Source organism: Zootoca vivipara, chromosome 9, assembly GCF_963506605.1.
Source record: "Zootoca vivipara chromosome 9, rZooViv1.1, whole genome shotgun sequence".
In the NCBI taxonomy this organism is placed as follows: domain Eukaryota; kingdom Metazoa; phylum Chordata; class Lepidosauria; order Squamata; family Lacertidae; genus Zootoca; species Zootoca vivipara.
In genome coordinates this window covers 20640748-20662963 of record NC_083284.1, presented here as the reverse complement: position 1 = coordinate 20662963, position 22216 = coordinate 20640748, and the positions used below count along the sequence as shown (strand labels likewise).

At 40.6% G+C, this 22216-nt stretch overlaps 1 protein-coding gene across 3 annotated transcripts; it reads left to right on the top strand.

Moving 5' to 3' along the window:
- Positions 1-8283: 8283 nt before the first annotated feature.
- TRMT10A (tRNA methyltransferase 10A) lies at positions 8284-21765 on the top strand. Of its 3 annotated transcripts, XM_035113808.2 has the most exons (9): positions 8284-8375; positions 11520-11803; positions 13057-13219; positions 14150-14221; positions 14851-14925; positions 15729-15878; positions 17330-17435; positions 18894-19040; positions 19774-21764. In XM_035113808.2, the coding sequence occupies exons 2-9, from the start codon at positions 11610-11612 to the stop codon at positions 19872-19874; spliced, it is 1008 nt and encodes a 335-aa protein (XP_034969699.2). In that variant the 5' UTR covers positions 8284-8375; positions 11520-11609; the 3' UTR covers positions 19875-21764. The 3 variants fall into 3 exon arrangements, with proteins under 3 accessions (XP_034969699.2, XP_060134456.1, XP_034969696.2); XM_060278473.1 differs by having other exon boundaries at positions 18894-21764; XM_035113805.2 differs by lacking the exon at positions 8284-8375 and having other exon boundaries at positions 10925-11803; positions 19774-21765.
- Positions 21766-22216: the final 451 nt, after the last annotated feature.

Sequence of the window (22216 nt, the reverse complement as noted above, 5' to 3'; positions counted from 1 at the left end):
AGTAAATGCAAAGTCTGTAGGCTGCATGATAGGAAGGCAAGGATAGACAAGCACTTCTCTTTTTTTTTTAAGAATATTTTTATTAATTGTTTTATAACATAAAGAACACAAAATATCAAAAACACAAAAAATACATCAATACAAACAAAACAAAACAAAAACATATCATCTTCAATCCATTTTTTAAAATCATTGTCTTTTTGGCTTCCCCAATTCCCCACTAACTGATTTTCTTTTTAAACACATCTGTAGCAGTTTCTATTTCATCTTTTTTACTTTCATCATATACTCCCTTTAATTCTTCTTATACTCATCTTTCTACTAAATACCAATTTTTCCACATTTTAAATTCCTCTTTTCTCCCTATTGCCTTAACTTCTGTATTTCTCTAGATATTCAAACTTTCTAATTTCAGAAATAATTCCCTAAATATGTCTTAAATTTCCTCCAATCTTTTTCAACTCTATCACTTGTTTGATCTCGGAGTCTTCCTGTCAGTTCTGCCAATTCTATAAAGTCCAGCATTTTCATTTGCCATTCCTGTAAAGAAGGCAATTCCTCTTTTTTCCAATATTTTGCAATTAAAATCCTCACAGCTGTGGTGGCATACATAAACAAATTAACATCGTTTTTGGGGATTTCATCCCCCACTATTCCAAGTAAAAAGGCCTCCGGTTTTTTCAAAAATGTATTTTTGTATATCTTTTTCATTTCATTATAGATCATTTCCCAGAAGCCTTTTACCTTAGGGCATGTCCACCACATATGATAAAATGAGCCAACATCCTCTTTATATTCCCAGCATTTGTTATCACTTTTGTGGTACATTGTCGCTAACTTGACCGGCGTCAAGTACCATCTGTACATCATTTTCATTAGATTCTCCTTCAACACAGTACATGCCGTAAACTTCATGCCCTTCTTCCACAATTTTTCCCAATCCGACATCATTACATTATGACCCAAATCCTTGGCCCAATCAATCATAACCGATTTTGTTTGCTCATCTTTCAAATGCCATTCTAACAATAAATTATACATTCTGGACAAGTTCTTGCTATCTGTCTCTATTAACTCTGTTTCTAATTTCGATTTTTCTGATTGGAATCCTATTTTTTTATCTATCTTAAATGCTTCATTTATCTGCACATACTGGAACCAGTCACTTAACCTATCCTTCAATTGTTCCAATGGCCTTAACTTAAATTGGTTTTCCACCTCCATCAAGATGTCTTTGTATTTTAGCCTATTCTCATCCATATTTGTCCTTTTAGGTTTCTTCGCCTCAAGCGGCGAAATCCACCTAGGAGTTTTCCTTTCCAACAAATCTTTGTATCTAATCCATACGTTGAACAATGATTTCCTAATTATATGGTTTTTGAAACCTTTATGTGACTTTACCTTATCATACCATAAATATGCATGCCACCCAAATGCATTATCATGACCTTCCAAATCTAGCACATCGTCATTGTCTAACAGAAACCATTCCTTCAGCCAGCAAAAAGCTGCAGCTTCAAAGTATATCTTTAAGTCTGGCAGTGAGAATCCTCCCCTTTCTTTTATCTCTGTCAAGAGTTTATATTTGATTCTGGGTTTCTTCCCCTGCCAGACAAATTTAGACAATGTCTTTTGCCACTCTTGAAAGCATTTCAACTTATCAACTATCGGAAGGGCCTGAAATAAAAACAACATTCTTGGCAATACATTCATTTTAACCGTTGCTATTCTGCCCATTAAGGACAGTTTCAACCTTGACCATATCTCCAAATCTCTTTTGATTTCATTCCATAACTTCTCATAATTATCCTTATAAAGATTCAGATTTTTTGCAGTCATATTTACTCCCAGGTATTTCACCTTTTTCACACATTTCAGTCCTGTGCAGTCCTCTACTCTTTGTCTCTCTTGCATCGTCAAATTCTTTTCTAATACTTTAGTTTTCCCTTTATTTAACTTAAAACCTGCCACTTTACCAAACTCTTGAATTATCTGCAATACTCTTACAGCACTGTGTTCAGGGTTCTGCAGAGTTAATACTAAATCATCTGCAAAGGCTTTTAGCTTGTATTGTTTTATGCCCACTGTGATTCCTTTCACGCCTTCATCACTCCTTATCATATTCAGTAAGACCTCCAAGACAGAAATAAATAGCAGGGGGGAAAGTGGGCACCCTTGTCTTGTTCCTTTCTCAATTCTTATCTCTTCTGAAACCACATTATTTACAATAATTTTCGCTCTTTGCTCAGAATAAATACCATTAATCCCATTAACAAAGTTTTGACCAACCTCCATTTTTGCAAAGTTTCGTTTCATAAAAGTCCAAGAAATATTATCAAAAGCTTTTTCGGCATCCACGAAGATTAACATTGCTTTGGTGTTTATTTTCATTTCCAGTCTCTCCAAAATGTCTATTATATTTCTTATATTGTCCTTCATATGCCTCCCAGGCAGAAATCCTGCCTGGTCCTTATGTATCAAATCCTTCAACACCCTTTTCAGTCTCAATGCCAGAATGCTAGCATATATCTTATAGTCCACATTCAATAGTGAGATTGGTCTGTAATTCTTAACCTGAGTCCTATCCACATCTGGTTTTGGTATCAGAGAGATAAAAGCGTATTTCCAAGTCTCTGGTGCCTTGCCCCCCCCCTAAAATCTCATTTGCTACCTCCATTAATGGTTGTATCAACCAGTTTTTTAGTGTTTTATAGTACTTGGAGGTCAGTCCATCAGGTCCTGGGGCCTTATCATTTTTCAACTCTTGGATTGCTATTTCAACCTCTTGTCTTGTAATCAATTCATTCAGTAGGTTCTTTTGTTGAACTGGAACTTTCTGTAATCCATTTTCCTTTATAAATTTCTCTATACCGTCTATATCTTCTTTTTCCCTTTTATACAGCTGTTTATAATATTTTGTGAAGCATTTCCTTATCTCTGCAGGGTTCTCAATAGATTTTCCTTCATCCATAATCTTTATAATTGTATTCTCTTTTTGCCTTTTCTTCAATTGCCAGGCCAACAATTTCCCACATTTATTAGCCGATTCACATGATCTTTGCTTCATTCTTCTAATTTTCCATTCAATTTCTTCATTTATTATTTGGGAATACTGTACTTGCAAGGCTTTTATCTCTTTTTGAATTTCCTGACTTTTCAGATTGTCTCTCAACTTTTTTTCTTTTTCTTTCAACTTAGACAAGCACTTCTCTTGGGAAAAGTACTGACTTCTCTTTTGTCTAGGGTGGCCATTTACACTTTGCCAAAAAGAGAGGGGGAATTTACCATTAAAAAGGACCAAAGAAGGCAGAGATTTGCATGAAGTGCGTAGATGCCAATTCATACAGAAAGATGCAAATTTAGAAATAATGATTTCCATTTTAGGGTTGCCATATTTTGAAGAACAAAAAAGAGGACGCTATGACGACTCTCATTTTAAATACCCCTACTTTATGTAGGCTATAGAAGCTGTGATATATTGCTGAGGGGGGCAGGAGAAGAAAGTGGGAAAGCAAGTCTTCAACCACCAGTTATGTCTCATCCAGGAAGTATAGCCAGAGACATTTTGGCAAATTTAAAAAATCTACCCAGACAGTAATTTTACCCTCGAAAAAGAGGACACATGGCAACCCTCATAGAAATACAGTAGTATCTCAGGTTACAGATGCTTCAGGTTACAGACACTTCGGGTTACGACTCCACTAACCCAGAAATAGTACCTCGAGTTAAGAACTTTGCTTCAGGATGAGAACAGAAATCGGGCTGCGGCGGCAGTGGGAGGCCCCATTAGCTAAACTGGTACCTCAGGTTAAGAACAGTTTCAGGTTAAGAACAGACCTCCAGAATGAATTAAGTTCATAACTCGAGGTACCACTATAGAATACATCAGACCAGATTGTGACCAGCTGGCCTGTGTGCCTTGCTCAGTCTGCTGTCCAGGTGCTGACTATCAAAAGGCAACTTCAGGGCATCTGTTCTTCCTCTTAGGGTTCTTTGTAATGGACCAGACAGCCCTTCAAATACAGGACTGTCCTCTGCATTGCATGGCCTCATTTCCCAAATAACTTGAGCAATACAGAACAGCAGGGGGGGCTCCTGACAGCAGCATCACTGCTCCTTTCTGGGACAAACAGAGCAGTGGTGAGGTGGAGGCAGCTCAGGTGCATGAGTGGAAGGACCAGTTTGTCTCTGCCAGTGCACCTGTACTGCTCCAACTTCACCACAATGCCCTGGGAAGTGTAGTTGTAGTTTCTGGGTCACCTTCAAAGGTAGCCCCACGTAGAGTGCATTGCAGTAGTCCAAGCGGGAGATAACTAGAGCATGCACCACTCTGGCTAGACAGTCTGCAGGCAGGTGGTGTCTCAGCCTGCGTACCAGATGGAGCTGGTAGACAGCTGCCCTGGACACAGAATTGACCTGGGCCTTCATGGACAGCTGGGATTTAAGCTGGGATCCAAAGAGCTACTTCAAACATGCTAATGTGGGGATTTGCTTTTGTTGTTGAATGGAACACCTCCTCCATGCCCTCTTACCATCTGATGATAAGACACCCTACAGTCTCAAGAGCCCATTGGATTATTATTTCCGTTTTGACTGATTCGTTCATTTATGATGTGCAAGATTTATGGAGAAACCGCAGAACCAAAACACTCATGATCCTAACAGCTTGGTCACATGGGGGGAAATAAGGGAAACTCTTCCTCTGATAGGATGGCAGCTGTAGGGGGGAGGGTTAAGCCTCCTCTTCCAGCATGTTGCAGCCCCAATGCAAACTGGAGGAGGGGGGCACCTTTGTAATTAAACTGCCATTGTTCAAAAGTCACCAGGTTCCATAGCTGCTGCCTGAATGTGGCTTTGGAAACAAGACACAGACCAAAAGGCATCGTTTTCTTGAGAATATAATCTATATATCCTTGAGAGACCATCATTCTGAGAAGAAAAGTGGGTTGACTAGAAAGCTGATCTATAGGTGCTCAGAGACCTTGTAATATACAAGCCACCTTCCATTCACACCATGTGAATCATGGACACATCACTGGAATACAAGAACATAGTAAGAGCCCTGGTGGATCAGAATGGAGGCCTGTCAAGTCCAACTTCTGATCTGGCAAGCAGCTAACCAGATGCCTATGGAGAGCTCACAAGTAGAAGATGAGGACACCAGCCCTCTCCAACTGTTGTTTCCCTTTATTCCGAGGTATACTGCATCTGATCCTGAAAATAGTATGATTCAGGTAGGTAGCCGTGTTGGTCTGACGCAGTCAAAATAAATAAAAAAAGAAAATAGTTGTCCAGTAGCACCTTAGGTAAAGGGACCCCTGACCATTAGGTCCAGTCGTGACCAACTCTGGGGTTGTGGCGCTCATCTCGCATTATTGGCCGAGGGAGCCGGCGTACATGACAAAGCCAGCAGCATGACAAAGCCACGTCTGGCGAACCAGAGCAGCGCATGGAAACGCCATTTACCTTCCCGCTTGCAGCAGTACCTATTTATCTACTTGCACTTTGACGTGCTTTTGAACTGCTAGGTTGGCAGGAGCTGGGACCGAGCAACGGGAGCTCACCCCGTCACAGGGATTCAAACCACTGACCTTCTGATCAGCAAGCCCTAGGCTCTGTGGTTTAACCCACATTGCCACCTGCGTCTCTCAGTAGCACCTTAGAGACCAACTAGGTTTGTTCTGGGTATAAGCTTTTGCGTCATATCTGAAGAAGTGTGAATGCACATGAAAGCTTATACCCAGAACAAACTTAGTTGGTCTCTAAGGTGCTACTGGACAACTTTTTTATTTTTTGAAAATAATATGGTAAGTGAACCGTGGAGTTTGATCGTGAGGATAAGGCAGCTCCATAGAATTCTAATGAAATGAAAATCAGAAGTGACCACATTACTCTGTAGAAGAGCTTCCAGAGAACAACCGCATTCATAGTTTCAGGATGAACTTGCTATACAATCAAGTAATTGCAATTATTACCCTTCATTTGATCAAAGGCTGCATGATGGTCCCTTCCGGTACACTTCAGTTAAGTCGTGACTGCCAGTGCTCTAGGGTTAAAGTACTACCACTGTCATAAATTTCCAGAGTCCAAGCAATAAATGTACTACCATTATCACCTAATAAAACTAATTGTGCTTCCTTTGACCATGCTGACTTCAATAAAACATTCTTATTCTACTCCTCACAGAAGACAAAGTAAGTGGTTAGTGGGGCAAATGTCACTCGCATATTTGTCATCTCTATATTGTCATTCCAAATTGTTTTTCAGCCAAGCAGAAATTAAGGTTTGTATAGAATGGAAATTACCATACATTTATGTAACTTTTTGACTGCAGCAATAGGAATGTTCTCACTGTACTTTATGATTGGCAATTCTAATTCAAATAAATGACTCTGAGACACTAGTGCTTTATTCAAAATGTGAGGAAACAATAATTAAGTAAATGATACAAGATCAATCTCTTTACAAATTCCCAAAGACCATTATTAATGATGCAGTTCTATACTGATTTACCTGGAAGTTTATAGCTAATGGCCATCACAATATGCTTCTGAGTAGACATGTTTAGGATTTCACTTTAAAAAGCATAAAATGTGCACTAATTTATATTATGTTATTTTGAAAACATGCCTTGATCATTGAATGGTGATCTATTATTGAATGATGATCTACTCACACTAATAATTGTAAAAACTGAAGCTCAGAACAATTACTGTCCTAAATCTAAAACCATTCATATTCCAGGAATGAATGAGCATATCAAACTGAAACGAGATAAATGTTTATATGTTCATATTGATGAGAAATATATATTATGGCTACAATATATGAATACGGTTACTGGCTTCATATGCTTTATTTCAAGAGCTAGGTGAACATGCACTACACATAACATACAGCTTCATTTTATATTGCCTGCTTCTGCTGTGATACAGTATTCTTCCCAGAAAATATTTGATTGGGAAAGACAAGACTTGCATAACATACTATCTAATCAGACAATAAAGCTGCGGATTCACTGGCCAGTGTGGACTTTTGAAATCAAGCAGGCTACACATCAATCTGCTGTGCCACCACATAAATTTAAAGACACACACAATGATGCACAAGATCACATTTTTTACGATTCATAAAGCTGATATGAAATGACTGTTTAACTTCTTTCTCATGCTTACTTTCACCATGTAACACATAAAAATGGGTTGATGTTGGATGAGCTGTTACAAGGTGGTTTGCAGTGCTGGTTTAAATCTGGTTCTGTTCAGGTGTAGGGGGAAGTCAGGTTTGCAGCTTTAAGAAGTTTTGAGAGCCAGAAGTGTAACGGCTAAAGTGCTGAATTTAGTTCAGATATATAGGTACACAATCACCACTTAGACATGACAAGAAGCTCACTGGGTTACACTGGAGCAATCACCATCTCTCAGATAACTACTTCGCAGGATTGTTGAAAGGATAAAACGACGGTTGAGCTCCTTGGTGGAACAATGGGATAAAAATGGTAATAAAGGAAATCCACCGACCCATCTGCTACTCTCACAGCTATCTATCTTTACACAAGAGGAATGGCTCCCAATGTGTTTGTGCTTTTGGACTGACTTTACACAGTGGGCTGGTTTCTACACACACCTCCCATATAATAGAATCTTAAGAGTGGGAAGAGACCCAAGGGTCATCTAGTCCAACCCCCACCCCACCCAGTAATGCATCCTTCTTTCAGACAAGCAGGAGAGCTCCCCTTCACCATTATTTCCCAACGTTCACCCACATGTTCCCAATAAGTCCTCAAGCAAGATGTGGCGGCCTTTCCTCCACTATTTTCCACCCGCTACTCTCCCCCTCCCACCCCACCCCGCAGCAACTGCCCAGATAAACACTGCCTCTGAACATGGAGGTTCTCTTTCACGGTGTTTCTCAAACGTAGGTCCTCGGCTGTTGCTGGACTACAACTCCCATGATGCCTGACCGCTGGTCCTGCTAGCCAAGGATGATGGGAATTGTAGTCAAACAGCAGTTAGGGACCCAAGTTGGAGAAACACCGACTCTCTCTTTTCCGAGAGAGAGAAAGCGTGTTCCCAGCACTGCCGTGTTAACTTTCGTATAGCTTGGTAAAGCCAGGCACACGCAGGCAGCTACGAGGTCAGCTAAACTACAAGCCGCAACACGTCGGCGCGTAAACCTAGGACCCCAAAACATTGCTCTAGTCGCCCGCCAGGGGCGGAGCTTCCGTCCCTGAGCCCCGCCCGTGGTCGCGAGGGGATTTGCGTCACTGCCGCGCGCCGGAATCTCCCGCTTCACCTGCTCAGCCCGAGTAGCTCGTGAGGAAACGGCTGGCGGTCTGTTGGTGGCGGTTGCTGCGGGTTGGCGCGCCGGGAGCGGCAAGTGCTTTCCTTTCCTTTCCTGTTTCTTAAGCGCGGGAAGCCGCGTTTCTTCGTATCCCTCCCCGCTTCGGCATTCGGCCGGGCGCTCCTCCCTCCCTCCCCACCCGCCTCAGGGCGGCGATTGGTAGCGAAGGGAAAGCTGTTGATAATGGACACACACACACACACACCCCTTTTTTAAACGCTTAGGCTTCTCTCTCTCTCTTTTTAAACAGTAGTAATAATAATAAGTGAATCCGGAGACGGCTTAGCCGCGTTTAGTCTCCCGCAGCTCCAAGTGTCTTAAGAGGCTACAAATGGGTTGAAGCTCTCTTAAAAATAAAAAGGCCAGAGGATGCAGCTTCAGAGTACAAGAGGAAGCGGACTCGGCTGAAGGGAAGCTTCTTCCGCAGCGAATTATGTCCGCCTTCAGTAAGCCTCCTCAAGGCACAAACTGAACACACTTCCTTAAGCTTCTTGCCAATTTAGGACATCTGCCCATCGTATGGCTTATTTGAGGCAGGGTGGATTTGATTTAAATCAAACTGATTTAAATCACGATTTAAATCACTAGTCAGTAAGGCTTGATTTAAATCATAGTTTTCTACATAAAGACTAATTCTTGCTGGTATGACTTTAATATGCAAGTAGATGAAGATTTTTAGAATAACAACTTTTCATATTAGTTTTTTATCCCCAATTTAATAGGTTAATCATTCATATTTGGACAACTTTACTGTTGTACTTAGGAAGGAGAAAAATAATCATTACCTTAATAATAACAATTTAAATAGATTTATTCAACTGAAACAATAACATTACAGCATATGTTATTTGCTTAAACAAACGTCCATGTTTGTTAACTAATTTGGCTAAACAAAAACAAGATAGATAGATAGATAGATAGATAGAAACTTAGACTGTCAGCCCAGCCTACACATGAAAAACTTAAATACTGTCCACTCCAAAAAATCAGAAAAATATTGTTTCTATTCTATTCACTGAACTTCTTGAAACTTAGCACTGAAGGGGTTGTTTCTGTATTCATAGGTTTGTAGAACAATAGGATTAAGGTCTTTTTCTCAACTCTGTTCACGTTATAACATTTTTGCTGTGAAGAAGAGGCATGTGATCTCTGCTGAGTCAAATTCAGTTTTGAGAACTGCAAAAGTAAACCAAGCATCTGTGATAATATCTTGTAGGCAGAGAAACTGCCCAATAATCTTACAAAAACCTCTGGAAGAGCATGACATTGTGAATGGATTAATGGAATTTATTTACCCCAAAAATTAAACATATACAACCTTATTCTACATAATTAAAAAACTAATCTTTATTTCATGATGGAATAACCTTTGGGTGGTAATATATTTTCCTCAAAAAGCATTTTATTTAAAAAAATCCAATTTAAATCAAAAAAATCCGATTTTTTTGATTTTTTTAAAAAAATCATTGATTTTTATCCACCCTGATTTGAGGTCATAAATAGTTCGTCTCGTGCCTTAAACGTGTGCTATCCTTTGTTCATAACCACCAATTTGACATTAAAGCATATAGGTTTTAGAAATATACCGTGTTTCTCATATTTTAAGGCATCCCTAAAAAATAAGGCATGGCAGGATTTTCAAGACCTGGCGAAATATAAGGCATACCCCGAAAATAAGACATGCTGGTACGGTATGGCAGGGCACGCCGTGCCAAGTCCCGACCCAGCGGGACCCGGCAAGGGCAGCAGCGCGCGCTTTGCCGAGCCCCGACTGAGCAGGAACCAGCAAAAGCAGCAGCCCGCCGCTGGCTTGGAGCTCGGCAAAGCGCGCGCTCTGTTGGAGCTCCGTGCCGGCGGCGGGCTGTGCAGGGGAGAGACCTGGATCTCGTAGCTGGCAAAGGGCGCGTCTCTCTCGCGTGGTTAGGGCAATTGGCAGAAAAGTACTTTGCAGCTCTTGCGCTTTCGTTCGCGAGCTGCTTTTTGGCTGTTGCTGCTGCTTTTCTTTTCTTTTTGTCAGCAAAAACAAATGTGAGGGGGGGAGGCGGGGAGAGCCCAACGAGCGGCAGAAACGCCTTCCCCTTAAAACCCGCCCTCTGCTGCTCACTCGGAGAGCTGCTCACTCGCACAACGGGCTCCTCGGGTGCTACAGGCGCCTCGCCTCGCCTTCCGCGCGCGCCCAGCTGCCGCTTCTTGCGCGGGCGGCGGCTGCGCGCCCCGACGCCCCTCGGCTCCCTCAGCTCGACCTGAGCGGGGAGAGGAGAAGCAGGGCAAGGTGGCGAGGATGCTCCCCGCCGCCAAGCAGTTGCTCCGGGGCTGCAGGAGAAGGTGGCGAGCGCCTCCCGCCCCGGGCCTCAGCCCTCCTCGCCGCTCCTCTGAGAAGGGAAGGCGGCGTCTTTCTCCCGGCGGACCGGCTGCCTGTGAGTGGAGGACACGGCGTGCCCCTGACACAGGCGGCGACCCCGTCGCTCGCTGCTTCCTCCTCCTTTCTTGGCTCAGGCCTGAGGAAAGAAACTTCTTAGCGCACGCGCCACCCGCTCCTTCCTCAGCAAGGCAGGGTGAGGCGGGCGCTTGCCCAGCTTTGGCCGTCTGTTGCTCCACAGCCTTCCTGCCTTGCTGGAACTTCGGCCACCCGCGGGGACACGCCCGCAAGACGGCGAAGTGTAAAGTTGCAGCTGGCTGTGGAGGGAAGGAAGGAGCCGCGCTCTTCCTCCTCCGCCGCCTTGGTCTCTGTCGTCTTGAGTTTCAGGCTGTAATCGTGTTTACAGGCAAAAGCAGCAGCCCGCCGCCGGCTTGGAGCTCGGCAAAGCGCGCGCTCTGTTGGAGCTCCATGCCGGCGGCGGGCTGCTGCCTTTGCTGGTTCCCGCTCAGTCGGGGCTCGGCAAAAAAATAAGACACCCCCGAAAATAAGCCATAGGCTTATTTTCTTGAGTAAAAAAATATATAAGACATGTCTTAAAATATGAGAAACACGGTACTGGTGCTTTTTTTGTTTTCTTGTTATCCTACATGTTGGTTCATTTACAAAATAATAGGAAAATAGGCTGGAAACAATATGTTACATTCCTAGTCTTGTAAGTTTCTTTGAGATTAATTGCCTGGGGGGTTGTAGTTCTAACAAACAAAGGTTTGTATGCATACTTTTAAAATAATATTTAAATCTTCTATTTTATCCACAGTATTGGAGGCAGAAGTTGTGCAATATATTAATCCCAACATTTGTAGCATCTTAAGGGGAAAAAAAGAACAGTAAGATAATTAGAAAGCTCATGTCATCAGGAATGCTACCAGAAAACCTTGTGGCAACCAAGGTTACTGATGTAAAAGGAGATGGGAAGTGCCACCTTGATCAGATGGGAAATGAATTACTGGAAAAGATGGAGAATATTGAAGCTATGTCAAAGAGGCAAAGAAAGAAGCTAATGAAGCAGAAACAGTGGGAAGAACAAAGAAACTTGCGCAAGTATGGGTTACCGGTACTTCTTGCTACAAGCATGGGTTATTAACAGCAGGTTCAGGCTATATTCTCTCTACCCCCAATTTATATCAAAGAAGAGATCAGAAGTGGACTTCTTTCTCTCATGCCCTTTCTTTTATTCCCATTACTGTGGGGAGAAGTGAAAAAATGCATTAGGGAAAACCAACATTTATTTAAATCCAGGATTGCACAGAACTTGCATGATAAAAACCTGCTTAGAAACTACTGCAAAATCTATGAGTATATTTGCTTGACTTTACACTAGGCATTTGATGTAATCACCTGATTAGAATAAATTAGACACAGGAATCTAATACATTTCACATATGATTTAATATGTGTATCATGTTTTAGTTTTTCATGCCTTCCCTCATTCAGATATGGAAGAAGGAAATTGTGCATTCTTCTTGACCTTGGCATTTCCATCCCACATCATGGCTAACAGTTGCAATGGAGTTCTTGAGCTTTAACCAACATTCTCTTCAAATCCCTCTTTCATTTTTTCTGTGCTGCAGTTTGTGTGAAGCTTTTGTTTTGTCCCAGTCAAGACACTGGAAGGAATAATAGGTTCAGTTGTACTTTTGCTTTGATAACTGTTTCTCTTTGAGCAGTTTCTTTCTCTGAAAATCATTTTTTATAGACAGTTGCTTATGAAAGACTAATAGTAAAGCCATTATTTGTCTTGCAAAAGGATAACAGCAAATCTTTCCCCTGGGATGAAGGTGATGAAATTTATGAGCATTTAAAGAAAGGGTGTGTATGTACCCTGTTTCTCATATTTTAAGACATACCCATAAAATAAGCCATAGCAGGATTTTTAAGCATTCAAGGAATATAAGCCATACCCCGAAAATAAGACATAGTGATAGGCGCAGCAGCAATGCTGGCCACGGCAGGAGGAGGAGGAAAAAAATAAGACATCCCTTGAAAATAAGCCATAGTGTGTTTTTTTGAGGAAAAAATAAATATAAGACGTGTCTTATAATATGAGAAACACAGTAGAAGTAGGCATTGTGAGTGCACGGGCACAAGACAGCAAGTCTGGGAGGCCAGAGCACTGCAGGTCAAAACACAAAACACCTGAAGAGAAAGACTGTATAAAACTGTTTGTACCTTAGTGCTAAAAGCCTCTTGAGACAAGATGGGTGAGCTACTACCATCTCTTTATGTTGCATATGTGTGCAGAATCATTGTATAATACCATGGCACTTGGGTGTTTACAAATTGCAATCTTTCAGACAGAAACGTAAAGAAAAACGCCTGAAGAGAAAACAAGAGCGCCAGTCTCAGTTGGAATCTAGCAACGACGGAAGTTTCAGGAAACGTTTGCATAGGGATGTTGTTCCTAGTACCCTTCGCCTTATTATAGATTGCAGTTTTGACAATTTAATGGAGCTAAAGGTAAATGAAAGTTATACTTTTCAGAAACAAGTTATTTAGGGTGCTTTTATTTGTTTATTAGGTTATGCCTATAATCGTGTAAGCCAGAGCTTTCCAAACTGTGTGTTGCCACGTTAGTGTGTTGGCTGTATTGTGTAGGTGTGTCACGTGAACACTCGCTGCACTCCTCCCAGGGCTGGAAAGGGATTAGTTTAACTTCTGGTTTCCTAGCAAAACTGAATTACTGTGTCACGAAATGATGCATATCTAAAAGGTGTGTCACCAACATAAGTTTGGAAAGCTCTGGTGTAGGGCTGTAGGCACATACAGATATGTTAGTAAAATAATGCTATTGAGATTAAAACTGCTGTATAATGTTTCTGTTTTACAACAGTGGGTGGTATGTAACACTGGTATTTAGTGAGCACCACCGATGTCCAATGAGCTTGGAGACATTTGCATCACACTTTCCTAAATACTATTTTAGATGACTAATTCTAAGAATAAAAACGTTTGTTCTAGAAGGAATTGTGCATCACTATTAATTTTTACAGTTGTTAGACTAGGCTTACTGTCCTGTACATATTTAATCATAAGAAAGTTCCACTGATTTCAGAGGGGCTTGTTCTCAAATAAGCACCCATAGAATTGCAACTTAGATATTTCCTGTTTAGTTTTAACTTGTTTGTAAATTAGTAATTTTCAACATGATGAACTTTAAGTAAAGTACAATAGTGAATATGTGAGATCTTTGAAAAATTATTTAATTGCAGTGTTATTTTTTATAGTCACTTAATATTCCCCCCCCAAAATAATGTTCTATTCAGAAATAACTTTTTGTCAGTTAAAAGTTTACTTTCTCTCTCTTTAGCGTCTCTGAATCTCTTGGTTAAAGCATGTTGTGGTGCTTTCTCTGAAGGACAATATAAAAACAAATTGTGTTGTATACAGGATGTCAAGAAACTTCACAAGCAAATTCAGAGATGTTATGCAGAAAATCGCAAAGCACTCCATCCTGTACAGGTATGTTGTTGTAAACTATTTTCTGATTTTTGTGTTCAGACCAGTTAGTGATATACATGAAATGTGAAAGGCCACTCCTTACAAAAAATGAAAATATTTTATTTAATAGCAAACATAGACTTAATTTGACAGTATTTTTGTCAGACTTGCATTTCAATATATTATTAAGATGACAGTGCAAATATCTGTGTATGCCTAAAAACATGTATCATTTTGTCATGCAGTTAATATTTTAGAGTACTTGTGTGTTTGTTTTGCTGTGGAACATTTTGGGCAAAATATATCAAACTTGTTAAATCCTGTTTTGAGTTTTATTCAAACTAATAAAGCTAAAATGATCAAAATCCATTTGAACACCTTCAAAAGTAATACAGTGGTGCTTCGGTTTGCAACTGCAATAGAGCGCTTCTGCGCGTGCTGCGCAGATCGCATCTGCGCATCCGACGCGGCGGAACCCGGATGTAAACACTTCCGGGTCCATGGCGGTCGCTCGCCGAAGCAGTCGCAAACAGAGGTAGGTGTAAACCGAGGTTTGACTGTATATGATTGTATTGTTAGGAGTACCTAATTAGAGGTTGGATATTAGCAGTCAACATTATACACTTCTTTTGCCTTTTTGTCTTCCAAAGTTTTACTTGACTAGCCATGGAGGCCAGCTAAAGGACAACATGAATGAAACTGACAAAGGATGGGTAAACTGGAAGGTACTAGCAATTTCAGATTTGCTTAACTTTTGTTGTGAACACTTTTTCGTCTTATTTGTGTGTTTAAATGAATGCCCCAACCACTCTGGGAGGCTTCCAACAGAATATAAAAAACACAAAGGGCAATTTCCCCCCATTTTCTTAATTTGGGGTCCCCAAAAATAGAGGGCATCCAATACACGGAAAATTACAGTAGATTGTGTCAGTGAATTATTTTAATTCCTCCTTTCTTGTCTGATGATTTTCTGTTCAGTCAGTTATGATCTGGTAGTTTTGAGTGAGAAGGCTGCTTTGTTTATGTCTGGGTTTCTGAATTATAAGTGAAGATTGATATATTTGAAGAAGAGAACAGTATTGTAATTCTGAAGTGAATGAGCATATGTACAGAAGGACCTTGTTGCAGCTTTTTTAATTGCAGTTTTAAAAAATTCTGCTGTTTTGGAGGCCAGTCATGAATCAAGTTTTTCTGCTCTGTATCCAGGCTGATTGGGACATGTTTCTTGACAAGAAAGTAGTTTGATTCAGAGGATCTGCCCAAGATGTAGTGTTGGGCAGGTTCTCTTGAGACAGACTGACTTCCTTCTGCCTTGGAGGTGGAAGTAAAGATCTCATCTAATCCTCTAAGTACCGGTAGAGCAAGTGACATTGTTAAAATCACACCCACCACATTATAGCCCATGTAGAAGATACAGTCTCGAATGTAGCTGCTTTTTGTAACTGTGTCTACCACTTTGACTGGTTCTCTAAGAAAATCCTTGAACAATTAGACAATTAATACATTTGTGTGTATTTGTATCTTGAAGGATATCCACATTAAATCAGAACATTATAGTGAACTGATGAAGAAAGAAGACCTTGTGTACCTTACATCGGATTCTCCTGAAGTCCTAAATGAACTAGATGAGTCCAAAGCCTATGTCATTGGAGGCCTTGTGGATCACAATCATCACAAGGTAGATTACTAATGTGTGGAATCCTGTGTATGTTTACTTGGAAAGAAGTCCTATTGAACTCAGTTAATGTGCATAGAATGCTATGGAACATGATTATTTTAAGCTGCTGCTTTGTGTTATAATGTGAAAGGCAGGTTGCTACCTTTCTGGGCATCTGGCAATATCTACTAAAATAGTGGATTTTTCATTCACTCATTGAATGCTTTGAAACTGAGCAGCAAACATTCTGTTAAATGACCCCTTTTGGCTTTGCTCTTTTAGAATTAGTGGTTGCTTCTGCACATTTTTGCCTCCTTCTGTAGCCAGTCATATCAGACTGAGTATTTGGGATGCAAATTCTTTGTGTCAGCAATTTATATTTGAAAAGACAGAGAGGTCAAACTAAAGGCAAATAAACTAAGAAAAACAGATCCACTATCTACTGTCCCACAGTTGTGGGAAGGATGGGAAGAGAAGACATTAATAAATCATCATACTTCACTTGCCAGAGAAATCTTTTTCTGTGCATGAGGGATGTACTGGAAAAGCAGAGGGGTTAAACAGCCACACTCTGGTGAAATATGGTGTGAGGCGCTTACAGTGCATTTAATCACCCTGCACCAGGACTCATGAAACAAATTTGAAGGAATACAGAGTTTTCAGGTTGGCTTCTGTCCCTTCCCGTCCCCCGTCATCATTCTGTACAATAAATTTACAATTTGGTATTTGCGGCCCATGCTGCAGTATGATCCCTAAAACAGCTACAGCAAATTCCCACATTAGCAGCATTGCTGTGGTTGCTGCTGATATTAACATATCATTCTCTGTGATTGTTATTTTTAATCATATTTAATGTAGTAATGGTAGTAACTAAGAATAGACTCCCAAGTAGCATATCCAAGTGTTTGTAACAAATAGCGATGCTGAACATAAGCTTAAGTGAAAATATTTAGAATATACAAATAGAGCAAGCAGTTGGGTGATAATAGTAAACATACCAACCACTTAATCATCTTGTTCTTCCTTTAGAAATCCGAGTGGTACATAGTGGGTCTTCTCATCAATAAGAAGGTGGCATGCAACTAAAGCACTCAGAATATTTTCAGGGAAATACTTGCTTAAGAGTGAATTTTCCAGTATTTTTGTGCAGCCTCTGACCTGCAGGTGTCTTGAAAAGTTCAGCTTGTAAATGAGCTGTATTTGCCTGCTTGAGTATGAATTGCAACAAGTTATTTGTTTGAACACACATGAGGCACAAACAGTAAAGCCTCTTAGGATATAGTTGCAAAACATTTTACTAATTTGAAACAAACTATATAAAAGCAGTATGGACCTTTTTTCTTTGTGCCATATGACTTCTATGTACCCACAGCTATATATATATATAAAACTCTTAACGTTCTGTGAAACTCTCAGAATGTACAGATCTGATAATCGGAAATAATAACTTTTTCTTCTGTGTCTTACTACAGGGCATTACATACAAAAGAGCACAAGAAGAAGGCATAAGTCATGCACAACTTCCACTAGGGATCTTTGTGAAAATGAACAGTCGGAAAGTTCTGGCAGTCAATCATGGTAAGGATGAAAGTAAACAAAAAATGAAACATTGAAAAATAAGCACGTGTGTGTATCAGATGTTATCATGCATGACACTTTGCTTTTGTTCTCCTACTTCTTGTAAAAGCTGATGGTTTAAATATGGACCTTGCTGATTTTTGCCTATACTTTGTGGCATTCATCTGAGATCATTGTCATCTGTTATTTTATTATGTCAGATGTCTTTTTTACTTAACACCCACATGTTGTGATTCAGTAGATAATAGTAGTGATAGTAGTAGTAATAATAATACTATTTCGATAGCAGTGAGTGAGAGAAAACACAGCAGTTTAGTTTACTGTCGCTGCCACAGGTAACACAGTAATTCACCTGTGTGTGATGGCTTTGTAGTACTCTGTAGACCTCTTGAAGGATTCTGGAACTGCATATAGTAAACGTGGCAGCAAGCAATGGGGATGAGCACACTAGCTCTTACGGTACTCTTTGTTGTCATCACCCTTCACATGTGGAGAGGGCAGTGGGGAGCCTTCAGTAATTGTGGAGGCTCCCCACGTTTTAAGGCTCTGATTTTTCAGAGTTCTAAAACTGTTTTGCGCTGCCCCACTCATGTTTATTACAGACAGTTTGAAAATACATGAAGTGAGCTATATGCTTCTTTTTCTTTTTAATTTCCACTAATTCTTAGATGTTTCCAAATTTACCAGTAGGCATGTTTTTCATAAATGTCAGAGACCAGTACCATTACTTGCCACATATGCTGACTATTTGATAGCAAGCCAGCTTTTCAGAACAAGAAGCTAGCTTTTATTTTTCAATTTCACATCCACTGGATTTCAGCAGTACAGTCATACCTCTGGTTACGTTCGCTGCGGGTTGCGTACATCTCGGGATACGAACGCGCCGAACCCGGAAGTACCGGAACAGGTTGCTTCCGGGTTCGGCGATATGCGCAAAAGCGCTGAATGACATCGTGTGCAGAAGCGCCGAATCGCACAGCGAGCATGCACAGATTCGGCGCTTCAGGTTGCACACTGCTCAGGTTGCGAACGGGGCTCTGGAATGAATCCCGTTTGCATCCAGAGGTACCACTGTAATGATAACACTTGAAAGCCTAAGAAACTAAGCATACAATGCACACCACTTCCCCCCTCCCCCAGTTATTATGTCTCAACTGATGGGTGTTAATTGCCACTCCCATAAATAGACCATTAGACAATTAATCAAGAAGTACTAGGGAAAACTTGGTAATTGCTTCCAACACAGCAAACACATGCTGACTACTTGTATGACTGAAAATGCTATATAATAGTGGCAGGTGCGAAAGCTTTGCTTGTTGAATCTTCCTGTGTATGGTTAACTACCTTTACTGTTGCTGCAGAGGTTATAATTAAATTTAGTTTCATAACTTCAATAAATTTCTGATTCTGTCAGACACTTCCGTTATTTTTAAAGGACATGTGATCTTTTTGCTGCAGTGTTTGAAATCATCCTTGCTTTCTTGGAAAAGAGAGACTGGGAGGAAGCATTTTTCACCGTTTTGCCACAACGGAAAGGAGCCATACCACTAAATGAGACAACCGAAGCCTCCATGTGCAAGCGGCAGAAGTCAGAAATGGTACAAGGTGAAATCTCAGATAGCGAATAAGCATCTGGATGTTAATTTAATAAGAATATTTAATACCCAAAGATGGCAATGGATGGAAGGTGAACGAATACACAGGAATGGTTTGCTGTCCTTGCGGTGTGCAGTTGTTTATGCAGTGCTGCATAGCTTATCAAGCACTAATTTTATTTGCCATATCTGGACTTGTACTACTTCGAAAATACTTGATTTTTGGTAGCTTTTTAGCCTGCTAAAGGGCGTTTAAAGAAAACTTTGTTTCCCAAGGAAGCTGATATATATTTTTCTTTTTACTATTTTTATTTAATATCTGCCAGAAGGGGGAGCTTTTAAGTTTGAGTAGCACCTCTGCTTTTTCTTGACAATTCCAAGATTGTTTTCACAAGCACTACTGCCAAATCACTTGTTCCGCATTAATATCTATGTTTCTGATTTCCCCATCCTTGAATACAGAGTTTTGTATTAAATACATAACTTTGCTAGTTTCAACCCAGTTTTCCATTCAAATTTAATTCCTGTTTTCTGAAGCATTCATTTAGCAATCACTCTTCATTTTCTATTATGATATTTAGGCTATAAGGCTTTCATTAATGCATTTTATGTTACTAATTTTGTCCCATTTAAAAAAAGCAGATCATGATTTGTACAATCCTGTTTGTGTCTGTAGTCTTCATGTTATAAATAGCATATGCACATATGCACTGAAATACTTTTCCCCTTTGTATTTCTGTAAGGAGAAGCTGATGTAACAGAGCTGCTAAGGGTGAACTTCCAGGGCCAGCTGAATCATTTCAGTTATCTAGCTACACATTTTAAGAATAAAGTGGCAGGTTAAATTGGGCTTAGAGTAAATGAGTGGCTTCCAGTAGCCTTCCCCAACATGGTGCCCTCCAGAGGATTGAATACAACTCCCATCAGCCCCAGCCAGCATGGCCAATTCCCCTTTCAAGCTTCATGACTAAGTAGGGATTTGATCCCAAATCTAACACTGTTTTCAATACCACACTTGTTCTTCTCATAAGAAGCATTGCACTAAATGTTTGTGGGGGTGTTACTATGTGCTGCACACCTCATGTAATTTGCATATCTTTTCAGTAAGAGGATACCACCAGCAACCCACATAACTTTTCCTGCCTTGCTAATGACATCTGCATCATGTTCACAACAAACTGCTCTGGTTGTTTGGCACTGGTAACCACTAAATCTTGGTCTGATCTGTTTTAAAAACTAATATTAAAGTTCTCATGGAAGTCTTTTTTATTTGCTGTCTCTAATGCATTAACTACCTTTTAAGAAAATAGTTGACTATGTGCAGTTCCCGTAACATACTGAATGTTTATTGTACGTTGTACAGGTTTTTCATTTTAATGACTTGGAATAAAATCTCCAATGGCATGTTTAATAACTCCCTACAGCAAGTTATATAAATATGTGCCCAGGAATATTAGGTTGCAGTCTGCACACTTTTATGAAGTGTTAGACATGGATGTATGGCTATTTAAATTATTATGACTTTAGATTTGTATATCTGAGTCTTTTCCATAGCCCCAGACAGACAGGATCCTGAAGACTGCAGACTCAGCTGTTAGTGTCTGGGGGAAAGAGTTTGAAGATGGACTGTATCACTATTATAGTACAATGAAATGTGACCACCCCACCAGAATAGTCTTGGCTATCATTTCTGTGCTCTGACTTGTTTTGGTTCTTCTTTTGGTGGGAAACTCAAGTCAGCAAAAGAGCAGGTGCACATGGGTATTGGGTGAAAGGGGATTTGGAGGGCATAGGCATTATTTTTCCTCCTGCAACTTTATGCTAGGGTAAATAAACAGATGGCTGTGCATCAGTATCCAAAGGGTGTTCCATATGTGTCCTGTGGCTTTTCCAGCCCTCATCTCACTGTAGCCCCTTGATTTCCCCCAAGCTGCTTCTGAAGACCGGGGAATCATTCACAGAAGTGGCACAAGGAGCTGTGTCCAGAAAGAGAAATTGGATTGCCTTCCCCATCCATGCACCTGCATTTGTGCATAGTGCTCTGGATTACAATATAGATTTCATGGCAAGTACATTGGAAGATATTATTTATATACCACTTAATGCTAACAGCAATATTAAAACTTTCTTGGGTTGAGAAATTAAGGGGAAGTGTGTAAGCAGGTGTGTCTTTTATGAAAGTAACAAGACCTTAAAAACTGGCTTAGTAACTACTAGGTCCCTCAGCATTGGTGTGACATGTGTCTAGTAGGTGGCACAACTCGAAACCTAGGTTGTGGGTATGAAAAAGTGCCTTTTAGCACTCAGCATCTGAATTGCCAGAATGTTGACAATGGAGTCCATCAGCACTGTTCTGAGTTATGGCGGCCATCACTGCCTTCTGAGGCAGTGAGTTCCATAGTTTGACTACATGCTGCATGTGAAATCTGTTAGAGCGCATTATTATTATTTATTATTTATACCCCGCCCATCTGACTGGGTTTCCCCGGCCACTCTGGGTGGCTTCCAACAAATATAAAAATACATTAAAATATCACAGATTAAAAACTTCCCTAAACAGGGCTGCCTTTAGGTGTTTTCTAAATGTCAGGTGGTTGTTCATCTCCCTGACCTCCAATGAAGGGCGTTCCACAGGGCGGGCACCACTACCGAGACGGCTCTCTGCCTGGTTCACTGTAGCTTTGCTTCTCGCAGTGAGGGAACTGCCAGAAGGCCCTCGGCACTGGATCTCAGTGTCCGGGCTGAACAATGGGGGGTGGAGACGCTCCTTCAAGTATAGAGGACCGAGGCCGTTTAGGGCTTTAAAGGTCAGCATTGCATTTCCTTCCATTCCGACTTTTCGGTTAATATCGCTGATCCGAGTAAATAGCTGGATTCTCTCAGAACAGCCAACTAGAAGGGGCTCCCTTAATGAATTGTCTTGACCCCAGTCCTAACAAACTACATGGATATGAACTCCACTAAAATCTAGCAGATTGGAGTGCTATTGAATGACTATACTATAGCCACTTAAAGCGTTACTGACCTGAATGAAGCCCAGGGGAGCTGTACTAAGTTGTAAACTGTTGACTTATTTTTTCGAATGTTCACCTGCAGTGCATTAATTTTAAAGAATATTCAAAATTCTGAAGATTATGCAGAAATAGATCACTTCTATCATTTGTATTTGGAAATAATGAAAATGTC

Coding starts and splice junctions, on each gene's coding strand:
- TRMT10A (XM_035113805.2), top strand. CDS start 11,610: ATGTCATCAGGAATGCTACCAGAAAACCTTGTGGCAACCAAGGTTACT. Junction 14,222..14,850: donor AAGCACTCCATCCTGTACAG/GTATGTTGTTGT, acceptor TGTCTTCCAAAG/TTTTACTTGACTAGCCATGG. Junction 19,041..19,773: donor GAAGTCAGAAATGGTACAAG/GTGAAATCTCAG, acceptor TATTTCTGTAAG/GAGAAGCTGATGTAACAGAG.